Raw genomic sequence first — 16,453 nt, forward strand, 5'->3', positions numbered from 1 at the left:
TCCGGTGGCCGTGTGGTACAATGACTCGGCTCGGTGTGGTCCAACAACCTCTCCCACCCCATTTGTGGCCTGATGCTCCCTCGTGGTGCGCGGATCCGGCACTATAGGTGATCCCATATTTCTACGCCATATCTGGCAGGTTTTGCCCGAAGTAGTCGTGGGTTAGGGGGATTTGGGCCGGTTCGTCTTGCTGGCTGGCGTGGTATTGCCTCTGTTGGTCGGTGGTGTTCGCGAGTTGTGCTGCCTCTTTACTTGGCCATCCAACTGCAACGGGGGTGTCGTTGGGGCTGGCTGGTGCCGTGATTTTGCAGATGGCGGCCACGGTGGCAATACGGTCCCTACGAGGGGGCATCGTGGCTAGGTGTTGAGTCTTCTCTGTATCGCCACCAGTGACGGAGGACGTTGTTTTCGTCTGTACTGGTGTGCCTCGTGGTTAGATAGCGGCCATGGATGCGGTCTTTTCTCCGATGCGAGGTGAGCCATGGCAGTGGTGGTGGTGATTCTCCTTGCCGGTTGTGGGCTCATGCCGTCATGCATCGGATCCTTGACAGATTGGCGTGTCTGGCATGGGTGGTCTTTGCGCGTGCTCGCTGCCAGACAACCCTTCGGATATATCGAACCCAGTTGGGGTTGCCGTCAATGGTGCCTTGCCTTTCGACTACGGCAGCGACCAGCACGTGCGGTGAGGGTGGTCCATGTGACGGGGCTCTATGGTGTGTCTCTGCATTGTGATGCCACTCGACTCCAGCCGGTGGCACACATGCGTCGTGGTGTCGTCTCGGCCGTGCGCAAGCCTTCGATGACACCCACAACACATGTGGAGTCGGCACGTTGTGTGGTCTTGAATGTGCGTTGTCTTTCGATTACGTCGAGGGTGCAATCTCGATTATGGGTTTCGGTTGACCAAGGCCCTTCACTTACTCCGGCGATGCTTCGAGCTGGGTTACCCCTCCCGTTGTCAAGTCATGCGATCTCTACCCTATGATTGTCGTGCTTGGGTCATGATGAGCTTTCTTATCAATTGTCTCCGAGGTTCTCGGAGCGACTCCCTTTTCTCCCACTTGTGTGTGTGTGTGTGCGCGCGCGTGTGTGTGTGCGTGTGTGTGTGTGTGTGTGTTTTCGTGTGTTCTTTTCCTTGTTCTCTCATGTAGCCTGTGTAAACTCTGGTTCCCTTGAACCCATCTTGTAAAGGTTGTAAAGCCTCATAAGCAACTATGAATCAAAAAAATTCAGCTAGGACCCCTCGACCATTCAAAAAAAAAATGCCAGAGCCGCCGCAGCCCTTGCCCCCCTTTGAAGCCCACCGTCTTCCAAATCAGGCAACCCCACCCCCCGACCCCCTCCTCATGCGCATGCACCTCTTGTAGCCGAACCGTCAAGTCTCTATCTAGGCATTCGCTAGAACTAGTAAGGATGCACATGCACGCATGCTCAATCAACTTATGTGAGTTTAAGTGGAACACACACAAGTACAAAATTGAGTCTGTATGTTACGATAATATAACAATGCGCTTAACATGAGTAAAAAATTATATAATTGCACTCGAATTCTATAAACATGACATTTCAAAAGTAACATGGTATATTTCTCAACTCTCACATAAAATAATTATATAAAAATTCTTCAACCATCCACATTCTGTCTCATTATTTGTTGCATTCAAATACTGCTCTAATAAATTGAAGTCTATTCACTATACTTGCAGGCGACGTTTGACATGGTCCTCATAATTTTTTTTTTGCAAGGTAATATGCGTCTCATTCGTATCATAAAGAACAAAGTATAAGTCACGTAAGGACCGCTATGAAAAAACTGAAAAGATAGCAGAACATTTTTAAACTTGATGCCAATGTCCGTCACCACCATAGCAGCCACCGAAGAAAAAAATGACGGATCACCTCCTCACCCGAGCTCGACGCGACTCCATCACTGATATGCAGCTTTGCGGACCTTCGAGGTGGCTCACCAAAAGTGAAGCCATTGTCGTTGAACGAATCAGACTGGGGCAACACTCCAGACACGTCATCGAACTCCAGATCTAGCACCCCACCACAACTAAGACGCCGAAGAAGGAAACCATACCTGTCCTCCACGAACCACGAACCCAGCACATCTTCCGTCTTCCAGATGTCGTCGATGCAGACCACAATCTGCATCCTCTCCTGGACTACCTCCCAAGCTCCACGCCGATGCTGGAGCAAACGCCGTCGCAACGGCGGAGCCCGAGGACACAAGTCCGCCACAAGGATGCCGTCGCCGCCATGCCATCCTTACTTGAACAGACTGGTTTTCAAGTCCATACCCAACCATAAGACCGATGGCCTCGTCAAGGAAGGATCCAAAAAATATTTATTCAACGCCGTCATCGTTGCCGCCGAAGTCAAGACGATGAACAACCTAAAACCTAGACTACAAGGGAGTAAAAACGATCCTTGTAATTAAAAAGTGCTTTAATACAGTCCTCATGCATGCAAATACGGTGTGTGTACAACCCCCATGGTTGCAACAACGGCCCTAGCCATACGCCTCGCGCTCGTAGCACGTCAGCATTGATCCCACAGGTTGCATGGACTGAGTTAAGCGGCTGGCCCACGTCCATGTGGGACCCACGTGTTAGTGGGCGCGAGAAAATACGTTAAATTACTAGTAAGCATGCACGTACAACGCACGCATAAACGTCTGTCACATTATATTAAACATATGTAAGTAGTTCGCAACAAATGTTATATGTGCTCATCTCAAAAACAAATAAATGAAAATATGGTTTGTTAATGAATAAGGATTATCTGAGATGATAAGTACAACAATTTTCAAAATATTCCTAGGATAACACCTTTAATTATTTGAAGTGCATTGTCTGATTGTTTACAAAAAAAAAGAACTGAATTGAACAGTGGGCAAAAATGGATCTTCATCAATATTAAACATGGTGTTTGAGCCGGTCAAACAAAAAATTCAGAAACTAGGAGAACAACATCCATGATAAAAACCAGAAAATACATGGATACCTATGACGTGTGTGCTCTTCATATGAAGTCTCAGCAACTCCCAAATTCATTTAGTCGACTCTTATTCGGCTATTATGAGCATAGTTTAAATAACAATAGTGCATGAAAGAAACCGATACTGACAAGGAACTCCTTTCAGAAAATCAATTCTTAACTCGTGAGGATAACTGAATTCCCTTCAACTTGAGTGAGAAAAGGGGTTGCTTTGGTTTCCTGAAAATTATGAAACCAATGCAAAGTTAACAAAATATGCCTGAATAGAATTGAGAGTTGTGAAGTAAAATCAGAATACATCTCCACCAAGACATCTCTAATGGAAACACAATTTATTACATTGATCTCATATGCTTCTTTAATTATGGATGATCAACTTTAATCAAGATCTCTGTGATGAAAATAACAACCACTCTCACACCCACACTTAAATATTGTAAATATAGTATTGCAATCTCAAACACAATATTGCAGCAGCAATTTCGTTGACATAGCTGTACTATTGCTAGTTCGACGGAACAAAAGGATATACACCAGCGAGAAACATGTACCAAAGGAAAGTACCTTCTTTTTTTCGAGAACACCTCGAAAGGGGCAGGGGATTACTGCATTTCATTAAGAAGAAGAGAGTTGGTCCAGTTTATAAGGAAAACCGGACCCGAAAACCTAACATTGACGGCTAATCAGGGATAACCGAAAGAAACACACGCCGACCCAGGGCCGCGCTCCAGCCGAGCCGCCGGCTCCATCACCCAAGCAACCCATAGCCGACACCCAACAACCAAGACCAAAGCCGCCGCTCCGGCATCCACGCCGACCCCGAGGTCGCGCACCAGGCGAGCCGCCTGCTCTGTTGCCCGAGCAACCGGAGCCGACACCCTACAACCATCTCCGGAGCCGCCGCTCCGACGTATAGACAGAAACCTCACACGTCGACCCCGAGGCCGCGCACCAGGCGAGCCGACAGCTTCGTCACCCGAGCAAGCGGAGCCGACACCCAACCACCGTATCCGGAGCCGCCGCTCTGACATCCACACCGACCCCGAGGCCGCGCACCAGGCGAGCCGTCAGCTTCGTCACCCGAGCAAGCGGAGCCGACACCCAACCACCGTATCCGGAGCCGCCGCTCCGACATCCACGCCGACCCCGAGGCCACGCACCAGGCGTGCCGTCAGCTTCGTCACCCGAGCAAGCGGAGCCGACACCCAACCACCGTATCCGAAGCCGCCGCTCCGACATCCACGCCGACCCCGAGGCCGCGCACCAGGCTGGCCAACGACACTGCCACCCACGTGACCAATGCCGGCACCCCTCCAAGACGACGAGATCCGGAGCCGCCGCTCCGACTTCCACGCCGGCCCCGAGGCCGCGCACCACCCGAGCCGATGACTCTCCCAAGCCAAGACCACTCCAGAACGATGCCTCCACGAAGGACCGCGACACTGGAGCGCCGCCATCATTCGCTCCAAGAACTGGAGCATACCTTGTTACTGTAGGTTAGAATTTGTGCAGCAAGGCTGGTGCTTCTTTTAGCACTGACCAACAATTTTTTATTAGAGATAGTAAGTCTCAATTGATAGGGTGTGGATGGTGTTTCAAACCCCAACCTCTAATACATGCAGCGCGAGGCGAACCATCAGGCCTAGCGCCTACAATTGTTTATTATAGATGTGCATGCTGTATTATATTGTATGATAAAGATGTTATTTTTTTTATGGGTTAGGGCATTTTTAAGACAGATTCGTAAACTTTTCGCAACCGTCCGGGCTTTAGAAGCCATCCAATGCCGATTAATATCGGTGCGTAGGATGATCCGGGCACAATTTCTCTCACATACCGAAGACAAAAGTAACGGAGATTTGTTGGAGTCCAGACCTGTTGGTGTACTGAGATTTGGGCCCAAACTTATGCACGGGCAAAAACTGCCGCCTTTTGGAGCTAAGTAAATGCTACAGCCTACAAGGGACCGGTGTGTGTGGAGATGGACTGCTCCTCCATCCCTACTCTTTTGAATAACAAAGCCAAAAGCCAATCAGTACTGTTCCCTCTTGTCACTGATTTTTGGGACCTTATGAAACAGTTCAAGGAGGTCACCATCAAAGCAGTTAGAAGAACCAGCAACAGAATGGCTCACGAATTGGCCGCGTTTGCCAGAATTCATGGAGATCACAAAGCCTTTGGAGATGTACCTTTAGCCCTAAGAGAAACCCTGAGGGATGACTGTAACACTTGGTCATTGGGAATTTAATTGAAGGCATGACCTTTTCTAAAAAAAATAATTGATGGGTACGTTCATGCTTCGACCATCACAAAACTGTGTTTCCAAATACAGCAATATTTGCTTCCCTTGAAAGGACACTTTGAAACATGCGTGATAAGAGAAAATTAGATATAATCATAGAGAAATCATCGGGAGCACAGTTGGAAGCATCAGTGAGTATGGAAACCAAGAGTTTAGGAAGTAACTCTGACGCACCACCATCCAAGGGCTACAGTGGTCTGGCAGTTAAATGCCGTAATCACTCAGCCCTATCGCACGCGCTGGCTCTTTCTAATAAAAAACGTAAAAGTTAATGCGCCTTAATTAGCCGGACAGCTAAGACGGACGCGCCTTCTATGAACCTGGACGGATGGTGTGTTCGTCGTCTCGTTGACTTGTTCCATTGGTAGGGATACCTTCTGACTACCATAAATACGGTAGCACAAAGACGTACTGTCTTCATAGCGTGGCGACGCAGCAGATCGTCCTCCTCCTCTTACTCCTCGCGGCACCTCATGGCCTCGCCGTGGCCGTCAGCCCTACACCCATCATCAACACCACATGCGCTGCGCTCGCCCACAGCCCCAACTTCACATTGCACGTCGAGTACGAATTCTGCGTGCGCTCGCTTTCAGCCGACCCGGTGGCCTCTTCCGCCACGGACGCCCGCGGGCTAGCGGCGGCCGCGGCAAGCCTTACCGTTGCCAACATAACGTCCACGGAGCTCATCATTGCCGACCTCGTCAAAAATCTGGTCAGTTGTCTCTCCGACTACAAAGAGCTTAACGACATGGTGCGGCGCGGGCTCCACGACATCCGCGGTGGGCGCGCCGCCGATGCTTCCAAGAAGTTTTTAGATTCGGCAGAGTCTGACGTTCCGTCTTTGTGCGACCTCATCTTGATAGAGGGAGTCGCCAAGAGGAACCCCATAGATCAGGAGAACCAGAACGCCTACTTCTTGTCCGTCATGGCCTCCGATATTACTCAGCTGATGCTGGATTCTCATGCAGGATCACCAAAAGATCCTAGCTGAATACATGATGGCTCTTGTCTTCTTCCAGTTTTGTTTTATGTGACTTGCTCATATATTTGTTGGTAATAGAAGAAGATAATTTTGAAAAGAAAAAAAAAGCTAAAATGCGAAGGATCCGGATGCCGTCGGATATGAATTGCGCGCGGCCGAGCGGCTCGCGTTCCGCTTCCGCCGGACAAATTTTGTCACCACGGTCGTTTCTCCTCTTGTGCCTCTTATTTTAGGCAGTAAGAACGTCTACAACCGGACCATTTAAACCCGTCTCAAATATCCGGTCAATGTCTGGTCATGATTTTTTGACCTAGACTGGCCTCTCAAACAGTCCTCAAACGACCGTGGTGGCGCCCGGACACGCCCGCCACGTCAACCTGACTCCACCCCAAATTGCATCAAACCCCCCCTCCCCCCCTCCTTCCTTCTCCGTTGCCGGATCCATTTGCTCTCTCCTATGTTCTTTCTCCTTTGCGTCGTCCGGCTCGCAGCTCCGCCGCCGCACCCACTCCCCAGCCGTTTCCAGGCTCTCCGCCGCCAGCACCGGAAAAGCGCTCCCGTCCTCGCCGCGGGGGACGTTGTCGTCGGCTCGGACGCCACCATGATACATCCGGCAACTCTTCGGCTCCGCCTTGTGCTTGATGTGTTTGACACATGACCGACCAGAATTATTGTGATTTTGTTAGGTAAATGATGGATTCCGATGCTTCATCGGACGACGAGTATGGACCAACGGAGCTTGACCAAATGATTCAAAAAGAGTTCTTCGATTCGTCGGATTCGGACGAAGAAGTGGGCATGATCATGCTCATGAGCATGCAATAGGAAATGGACCGGCAAATGGAGCATATTCTCAACTTTAAGGGCTCAATAAAAGGGAGAAGAGTGATCAACCGGGATAGAGTGTCCGGAGCAAAGCTACTACACAATGACTACTTTGCTCTCACACTTGCTTTTCCGAATAATCCATGGTTTCGTCGCCGTTTCCACATGCGGAAACCATTGTTTTTGTGCATTGTGGAAGCACACCACGACTACTTCAAGCTGAGAAGGGATTGCTGCAGCCAACTCTCTTTCTCGGCCAAGCACAAGTGCACGGTTGCTCTGAGGATGCTTGCACTTGGTACTGCTGCAGACGCCGTTGGTGAGATGGTCTGGATGAGGGAGAGCCCGTGCCTCAAGACTACTGTCAAATTTGCTCGCGTCGTGGTTGAGGTGTTTGGACCGGAGTATCTCAGAGAACCAAATGCGCAGGACACGGAGAAGTTGTTGGTGATTGGAGAGGCAAGGAGGTTTTCAGGAATGCTCGGATCAATTGATTGCATGCATTTGCAATGGAAAAACTGCCCCAAAGGTCAGCGGGGAATGTATCAAGATCACACCAGAGAGGCCACCATCATACTAGAAGCGGTGGCATCACATGACTTATGGATTTGGCATGCTTTCCTTGGAATATCCGGTTCTCACAACGACATCAACGTGCTTCAATGTCTCCGGTATTCAGGAGGCTTTGCAATGGGGAATCACCGCCGTGCAACTACACTGTCAACGGTCGGGACTACAACATGGGGTACTATCTTGCCGATGGTATCTATCCTCAGTGGGCGGTGTTTGTGAAGACCATATCTGAGCTGCGTGGCAATAAATAGAGCCACTTTACAACAATGCAGGAAGCGGCTAGGAAGAACGTGGAGAGGGCATTTGGTGTGCTTAAGACTCGTTGGGGAATTATGCGGAGCGCTACAATGATGTGGGAATCAGAAACTTTGTGGCAGCTGTTGACGTGTTGTGTTATTCTGCACAATATAATTGTCGACGATGAGGGTGATGGTGTAGCCCAAACCCATGATTTCGAAGCACCCAGAGAACAAGTTGAAATCCCAGAAGATCAAGATGCGGCTCAGCTTATGAACTTTCTGCAGATGCATTAGAATCTTTGAAATCAGCAGGTGCACACGTAGCTACTCAATGATCTTGTGAAGCACATGTGGAACAACAATGGCAACCAAGGAGACAGTGCTTGAGTTTGGCATTTCAAATAAATTTTATGTAAACACTATGTATGCTTGATACCAACATTTGTTATGACATTGTAATGCATGATCGACGTGCATGTATTTACATGGATTTGAGATATGTGGATGCACGAAAGAAAATATGAGGACTCGTCCGGATGTGCCCACGGACATGTCCGGACGCGTCCACAGATGTTTGAAGGATCGGATTTACCAAGTCCGGTTGTAGATACTTTAATGAATCATCAAAGGCTAGACCCAAACCCAGAGCCCAGGTTACACAAGCAACTCAAGGAACCACCTAGCCTACGCTATTGTTGTACTTCCTCCATTTCTTTTTACTCCGCATATAAGATTTGGTCAAAGTCAAACTACACAAAGTTTAAACAAATATACCCGGTAACTTATTTTGTGTAATACCATGGTAATATAAAAACTGCAGACTTGATAACCTATATAAAAACAACATGATAACTTTTGTCTTTGGAATTAATTTTGTTGAAAACATACACGATAACTTATATGTAAATAACATGGTAATATACACCACAGACACGATAACTTATACACAAATATTATGATAACTTTTGACCGGAGAAAAAAGGTTATTGAAAATATATGACATAGTAACTTATGTGTAGATAGTATGGTAATATACGTACCACAAAGCTGATAACCCATGTACAAACACTATTATAAATTTTGATCCAGAAGGAAAAATTGTTAAAAAAATATGTCCCCGATTAATTATGTGTAAATAGCGTGGTAGTATATGCATTGCAGACCTGATAATCTACGTACAAACAGAATGATAACTTTTTGACCCTAGAGGAAATTTCGTGGAAATAGAATGGTAATATCTGCACTGCAGAACTGATAACCTATGTATAAACACCATGGTAATTTTTGACCTGGAAAAAAAGCTATTGAAAAACATTCTCCGGTAAGTTTTGTGCAAATATTATGACAATATACGAACCGTAAACATGATAACTTACGTATAAACACCATAGTAACATGGACCAGGAGAAAAATTATTGAAAAACATACTTCTGATAAATTATGTTGAAATGGCATGGTAATATACAAATCATAGACCTAATAACTTAATTACAAACAGCATGATAAATTTCGACCCGAGGAAAAAAATGTTGGGAAACGTTACATGGAAAACAAAAAATATTCTACGCACATGCAATGATCTATTCATGAAGATGCATAGCAATGAGAGGGGGAGAGTGTGTCTACATACCCTCGTAGACTATAAGCGGAAGCGTTTCATAACGCGGTTGATGTAGTCGAACTTTCTTCGCGCTCCAACTGATCTAGTACCGAACGCATGATACCTCCGCGTTCTGCATACGTTTAGCTCGGTGACGTCCTCGACCTTCTTGATCCAGCAAGACGGTGAGGTAGTAGATGAGTTCTGGCAGCATGGTGATGGTGATGGTAAAGTGATCTCCGCAGGGCTTTGCCCAAGCACTACGAAAATATGACCGCGATGTAAACGGTGGAGGGGGGCGCCGCACACAGGTAGGCAATTGTCTATTGTGTGCTAGGCGCCCCCTCCCACATATATATAGGTGGGATGGAGGGAGGAACAACCAAAGAAGCTGCCCAAGTAGGAGGAACCCTACTTAGGGTCCCTCCCAAGCCGCGCCCCCCTTTCCTTATTTGGAGTGCGGGGAAAGGCAGGGGAGGGTGCCCCTCCTTCCTTTCTCCCATGAGAGGGAAAGGCAGGAGGGGCTAGCCCTCCCCCTTTTCCTTCCTAGGGCTGGCCAAACAAGGGAGGGGGCGCACCAGCTCCCTTATGGGCTAGTCTGTCCCCTCCTTTGGCCCATAAGGCCCATAACTTGCAGAGGAGTGCCCGAAACCCCTTCCGTTGACCCGATTACTTCCCGGTACGCCCCGAAACACTTTCGGTGTCCAAATATCATCGTCCTATATATCAATCTTTACCTCTCGACCATTTCGAGACTCCTCTCATGTCCGTGATCTCATCCGGGACTCCGAACAATATCCGGTCACCAAATCATATAACTCATATAACACTATATCGTCAACAAACGTTAAGCGTGTGGACCCTATGGATTTGAGAACTATGTTGATAACCGAGACACCTCTCCAGTCAATAACCAATAGCGGAACCTGGATGCCCATATTGGCTCCTACATATTCCACGAAGATCTTTATCGGTCGAACCGTTATGACAACATACGTAATTCCCTTTGTCCATCGGTATGTTACTTGCCCGAGATTCGATCGTCGGTATCTCTATACATAGTTCAATATCGTTACCGACAAGTCTCTTTACTCGTTCCGTAATACATCACCTCGTGGCTAACTCCTTAGTCATTTGCTTGCAAACTTATGATGTGTATTACCGAGAGGGCCTAGAGATACCTCTTCGATACTTAGAGTGACAAATCCTAATCTTGATCTATGCCAACTCGACAAACACCTTCGGAGATACCTGTAAAGTATCTTTATGATCACCCAGTTACGTTGCGACGTTTGATAGCACACAAGGTATTCCTCCAGTATCCAGGAGTTGCATAATCTCATAGTCGAAGGAATATGTATTTGACATGTAGGAAGCAATAGCAATAAAACTAAACAATCATTATGCTAAGCTAACGGATGGGTCTTGTCCATCACATCATTCTCCTACTGATGTGATCTCATTATCAAATGACAACACATGTCTATGGTTAGGAAACCTTAACCATCTTTGATCAACGAGCTAGTCTAGTAGAGGCTCACTAGGGACACTGTATTTGTTTATGTATTCACATATGTATTTAAGTTTCCGATCAATACAATTCTAGCATGAATAATAAACTTTTATCATGAATAAGGAAATATAAAATAACAACTTCATTATTGCCTCTAGGGCATATTTCCTCCAGTCTCCCACTTGCATTAGAGTCAATTATCTAGTTCACATCATCATGTGATTAACACCCATAGTTCACATCGCCATATGACTAACACCCAAAGAGTTTACTAGAGTCAATAATCTAGTTCACATTGCCATGTGCTTAACACCAAAGTTCAAGGAATTGTTTTCAGCATCGCGAAGAGCTCGGGAATTGTTTTCATCATCCCTTGCATATTATAGTTCATCACGAAGTTCTATTAGCTTGGTGTAGTGACAAGAGAACTTTGTCAATCACTATCTTATCTGGAAGATTAACTCCCACTTGATTCAAGTGATTGTAGTACCCAGATATTCTGAGCACAAGCTCACTGGCTGAGCTATTCTCCTCCATCTTGTAGGCAAAGTACTTGTCACAGGTCTCATACCTCCCGACACGGGCATGAGTCTGAAATACCAATTTTAGTTCTTGGAACATCTCATATGCTCTATGGCGTTCAAAACGTTTTTAAAGTCCCGGTTCTAAGCTATAAAGCATGGCACACTAAACTATTAAGTAGTCATCATATCGAGCTTGCCAAACGTTCATAACGTTTGCATCTGCTCCTGCAATAGGTCTGTCACCTAGCAGTGCATCAAGGACATAATTCTTCTGTGCAGCAATGAGGATAATCCTCAGATCACGGACCCAGTCCACATTATTGCTACCATCATCTTTCAACTTATTTTTCTCTAGGAACATATCAAAAATAGGGGAGCTATATCGAAATCTATTGATCTACAACATAGATCTGCAAATACTATCAGGACTAAGTTCATGATAAATTGAGTTCAATTAATCAAATTACTTAAGAACTCCCACTTAAATAGACACCCCTCAAGTCATCTAAGGCTCCTGCCGGTTGCCTGATAAATTACAAAACATGATCATCTCATACAATAACGTATATCACATCATGTACCATATCACATCACATCATGCCCTGCAAAAACAAGTTAGACGTCCTCTACTTTGTTGTTGCAAGTTTTACGTGGCCGCTACGGGTTTCTAGCAAGAACTGTTCTTACCTACGGCAAAAGCCACAACGGTGATTCGTCAAGTTGGATGTTTTAACCTTCTTCAAGGACCAGCAACAGTCAAATTCGATTCAACTAAAGTAGGAGAAACAGACACCCGCCAGCCACCTTTATGCAAAACTAGTTGCATGTCAGTCGGTGGAACCGGTCTCATGTGCGTGGACATGTAAGGTTGGTCCGTGCCGCTTCATCCCACAATACCGCTGAATCAAAATAAGGCGTTGGTGGTAAGCAATATGACTATCATCGCCCACAACTCCTTGTGTTCTACTCGTGCATATCATCCACGCATAGACCTGGCTCGGATGCCACTGTTGGGAAACGTTGCATGGAAAACAATAAAATTTCTATGCACACACAATGATCTATCCATGGAGATGCATAGCAACAAGAGGGGGAGAGTGTGTCTACGTACCCTCGTAGACCATAAGTAGAAGCGTTTCACAATGCGGTTGATGTAGCCGAACTTTCTTCGTGCTCCAACCAATCTAGTACCGAACGCACGGCACCTCCGCGTTCTTCACACGTTCATCTCGATGACATTATCCACCTTCTTGATCCAGCAAGACGGCGAGGTAGTAGACGAGTTCCGGTAGCACGACGACATGTTGACAGTGATGGTGAAGTGATCTCCGCAGGGCTTCGCCTAAGCACTACGGAAATATGACCGGGGGTGTAAACGGTGGAGGGGGCGCCGCACACGGTTAGACAATTGTCTGTTGTGTGCTAGGCGCCCCCTCCCACATATATATAGGTGGGAGGGAGGGAGGAGCAGCCAAAGGAGGTGCCCAAGTAGGAGGAATCCTACTTGGGGTCCGTCCCAAGCTGCGCCCTTTCCTTATTTGGAGTGCGGGGAAAGGCACGGGAGGGTGGCTGATACGTCTCCAACGTATCTGTATTTTTGATTGTTCCATGTTGTTATATTATCATTCTTGGATGTTTTACAATCATTTTATAGTCATTTTATATCATTTTTTGGTACTAACCTATTGACATAGTGCCAAGTGCCAGTTGCTATTTTTTGCTTGTTTTTTACATCGCAGGAAATCAATACCAAACGGAGTGCAAACGCAGTGAAACTTTTTGTGTATTTTTATGGACCAGAAGACACCCAATGGGCCAGAGAAGCACCTGGGGGAGGCCCGAGGGGGGCACAACCCACCAAGGCATGCCTGGGCCCACAGGCACGCCCAGGTGGGTTGTGCCCACCTCGATGGCCTCCCGCACCACCTCTTTGCTCTATAAATACCCCAATATTCCAGAAACCCTAGGTGAGTCGATGAAAATCAATTCCAACTGCCGCAAGTTCGAGAAACACCAGATCCAATCTAAACACCATCATGGAGGGGTTCATCATCCTCATTGGTGCCTCACGGATGATGCGTGAGTAGTCTTTTGTAGACCTTCGGGTCCGTAGTTAGTAGCCAGATGGCTTCCTCTTTCTCGTTTGATTCTCAATACAATGGTCTCTTCGAGATCCATATGATGTAACTCTTTTTGTGGTGTGTTTGTTGGGATCCGGTGAACTTTGAGTTTATGATCAGATCTATGTTTTTATCCATGAAAGTTATTTGAGTCTTTTTATCTCTTATATGCATGATTGCTTATAGAATCATATTTCTTCTCCGGTATTTGGGTTTTGTTTGGCCAACTTGATCTATTTATCTTGCAATAGGAAGAGGTGCTTTGTGATGGGTTTGATCTTACGGTGCTTGATCCCAGTGACAGAAGGGGAACCGACACGTATGTATCGTTGCTATTAAGGATAACAAGATGGGGTCTATTTCTACATAAATAGATCTTGTCTACATCATGTCATCATTCTTATTGCATTACTCCGTTTCTCCATGAACATAATACACTAGATGCATGTTGGATAGCGGTCGATGTGTGGAGTAATAGTAGTAGATGCAGGCAGGAGTTGGTTTACTAATCTTGGACGTGATGCCTATATAATGATCATTGTCTGGATATTGTCATGATTATTTGAAGTTCTATCAATTGCCCAAGAGTAATTTGTTTACCCGCCGTTTGCTATTTTTCTCGAGAGAAGCCACTAGTGAAACCTACGCCCCCCGGGTCTCTTCTTTATTATATTTGCCTTCACGGTCTATTTTCATTTGCTTTTATTTTCATATCTATTAATCCAAAAACCCAAAAATACCTCGCTGAATTTTATGTTCTTTTATTTGCATTTATCAATCTATCATATTTTTACCCCGTCCACTTGCCAATTTCTGGCGCTGTTACCTGAAAGGGATTGACAACCCCTTTAATACGTCGGGTTGCGAGTATTTGTTATCTATGTGCAGGTGCCGTTCATGTAGTGTTGCATGGTTCTCCTACTGGTTCGATAACCTTGGTCTCATCACTGAGGGAAATACCTACCGTAGATGTGTTGCATCATCCCTTCCTCTTTGGGGAAATACCGTCGTAGTTCAAGCCGTGTCAAAAGGAATTTCTGGCGCAGTTGCCGGGGAGGATCAAGTCAAGATAGTCTCCCGTCAACGTGCCAATTTCTGGCGCCGTTGTCAGGGAGACATCATCAACATCTACCTGGTTCCTAATCACAAATCTCATCTCCTTGCAATTTACATTATTTGCCATTTGCCTCTCATTTTCCTCTCCCCCATTTCACAAAAATTTGCCGTTTTATTCGCCCTCTTTTTCGTTCGCCGTTTTCTCGTTAGATCTGTTTTTTGAGTGCAATCTTGTTGTGTAGTCACAATGACTCAAGAGAACACCAAGTTGTGTGATTTCTCCAATACCAACAACAATGATTTTATTAGCACTCCAATTGCTCCTCCCGCCACTAGTGCGGAGTTTTGTGATATTAATACCGCTTTGCTGAATCTTGTTATGAAAGATCAATTTTCCGGTACTCCTAATGAGGATGACGGCTCCCATCTTAACACATTCGTGGAATTATGCGATGTGCAAAAGAAAAAAGATGTCGACAATGATTTTTTTAAGTTGAAATTATTCCCGTTTTCTTTGCAAGATCGTGCAAAAATTTGGTTTTCTTCTTTACCTCGCAATAGTATCGATTCTTGGGATAAGTGCAAGGATGCTTCTATTACTAAATATTTTCCGCTCGTGAAAATTATTTCCCTTAGAACCCAGATCATGAATTTCAAGAAACTTGAACATGAGCATGTTACACAATCTTGGGAAAGGATGAAACTGATGCTAAGGAATTGCCTAACTCATGGGTTAAATCTTTGGATGATCATACAAAAAATTTATGCGGGGTTGAATTTTGTTTCTCGTAATCTTTTGGATTCCGCCACAGATGTTACTTTTATGGAAACTACTTTGGGTGAAGCCACCAAATTGCTTGATAATATTATGGAAATTATTTTCAATGGCATGCCGAAAGAGCTCCTACTAGTAAAAAATTTAATTTGGTTGAAGAAATTTCTTCTTTGAGGGAAAAAGTTGATGCTCTTATGAAATTAATTGCTAATAAAAGTGATCCTATTGATTTTAATGATGTGCCTTTGTCTACTTTGATTTAGCAAAATAGTGATGCCATTGATGTGAATTTTATCTCTCGAAAAAAATTCAATAACAATGCTTATAGAGGTAATTTTAATCCTAGGCCTTTTCCTAGTAATTCCTCTAATAATTATGGTAATTACTATGGTAATACTTATAATAATAATAGGAACACCACTGATCTTGAGAATAATATTAAATAATTTATCAATACTCAAAAAGTTTTCAATGCTACAATAGAAGAAAAGTTGAATAAGATTGATGATATGTCTAGAAGTATTGATAGAATTTCTCATGATGTAGAAAATCTCAAGATGAAATTTTTTGTGCCTAAGGTTGAGGAATCACTTAAGGCTCTTTATGTTTCTATGGATGAAAGTAAGAAAAGAACCTCTATGCTTAGAGCTAGAAGGGAATTTTTAGAAAAAGCGTTTTCTAGTGATTGCTTTCATAAAAGTGATGAAGATATTAAAATGATTGGTGCTTCCTCTATTGATTCTTTGTTTAGTAAAATTAAGATTGATAATAAAGGGACTTAATAAGAGTCAACTTTAGCTAGAAGGCGTCCTGATAATTCGAAGGGTGAAAATCTTGTTGAGAAAATTGATAAAAGTGGGTTTGAAGAGGTCAAAACTTTAACTAGTGATGTGCCCACTCTTTTGGATTACAAAGACTTTAATTATGATAGTTGCTCTTTG

General features: G+C 45.1%; 2 protein-coding genes across 2 annotated transcripts; both read left to right on the forward strand.

Moving 5' to 3' along the window:
• Nucleotides 1-5,370: 5,370 nt before the first annotated feature.
• On the forward strand, nt 5,371-8,404 carry LOC125512216 (putative invertase inhibitor). Its single transcript, XM_087530522.1, has 2 exons — nt 5,371-5,566; nt 5,674-8,404. Exons 1-2 carry the CDS (start codon nt 5,371-5,373, stop codon nt 6,294-6,296), a joined length of 819 nt encoding a protein of 272 aa, XP_087386648.1. The 3' UTR covers nt 6,297-8,404.
• LOC147965600 (uncharacterized) lies at nt 7,278-7,936 on the forward strand. The gene is made up of 2 exons (XM_087530523.1): nt 7,278-7,654; nt 7,792-7,936. The coding sequence occupies exons 1-2, from the start codon at nt 7,278-7,280 to the stop codon at nt 7,934-7,936; spliced, it is 522 nt and encodes a 173-aa protein (XP_087386649.1).
• Nucleotides 8,405-16,453: the final 8,049 nt, after the last annotated feature.

The sequence above is a fragment of the Triticum urartu genome, chromosome 6A (genome assembly GCF_056163025.1).
Source record: "Triticum urartu cultivar PI428250 chromosome 6A, HENAU_Tu73, whole genome shotgun sequence".
NCBI classification, from domain to species: domain Eukaryota; kingdom Viridiplantae; phylum Streptophyta; class Magnoliopsida; order Poales; family Poaceae; genus Triticum; species Triticum urartu.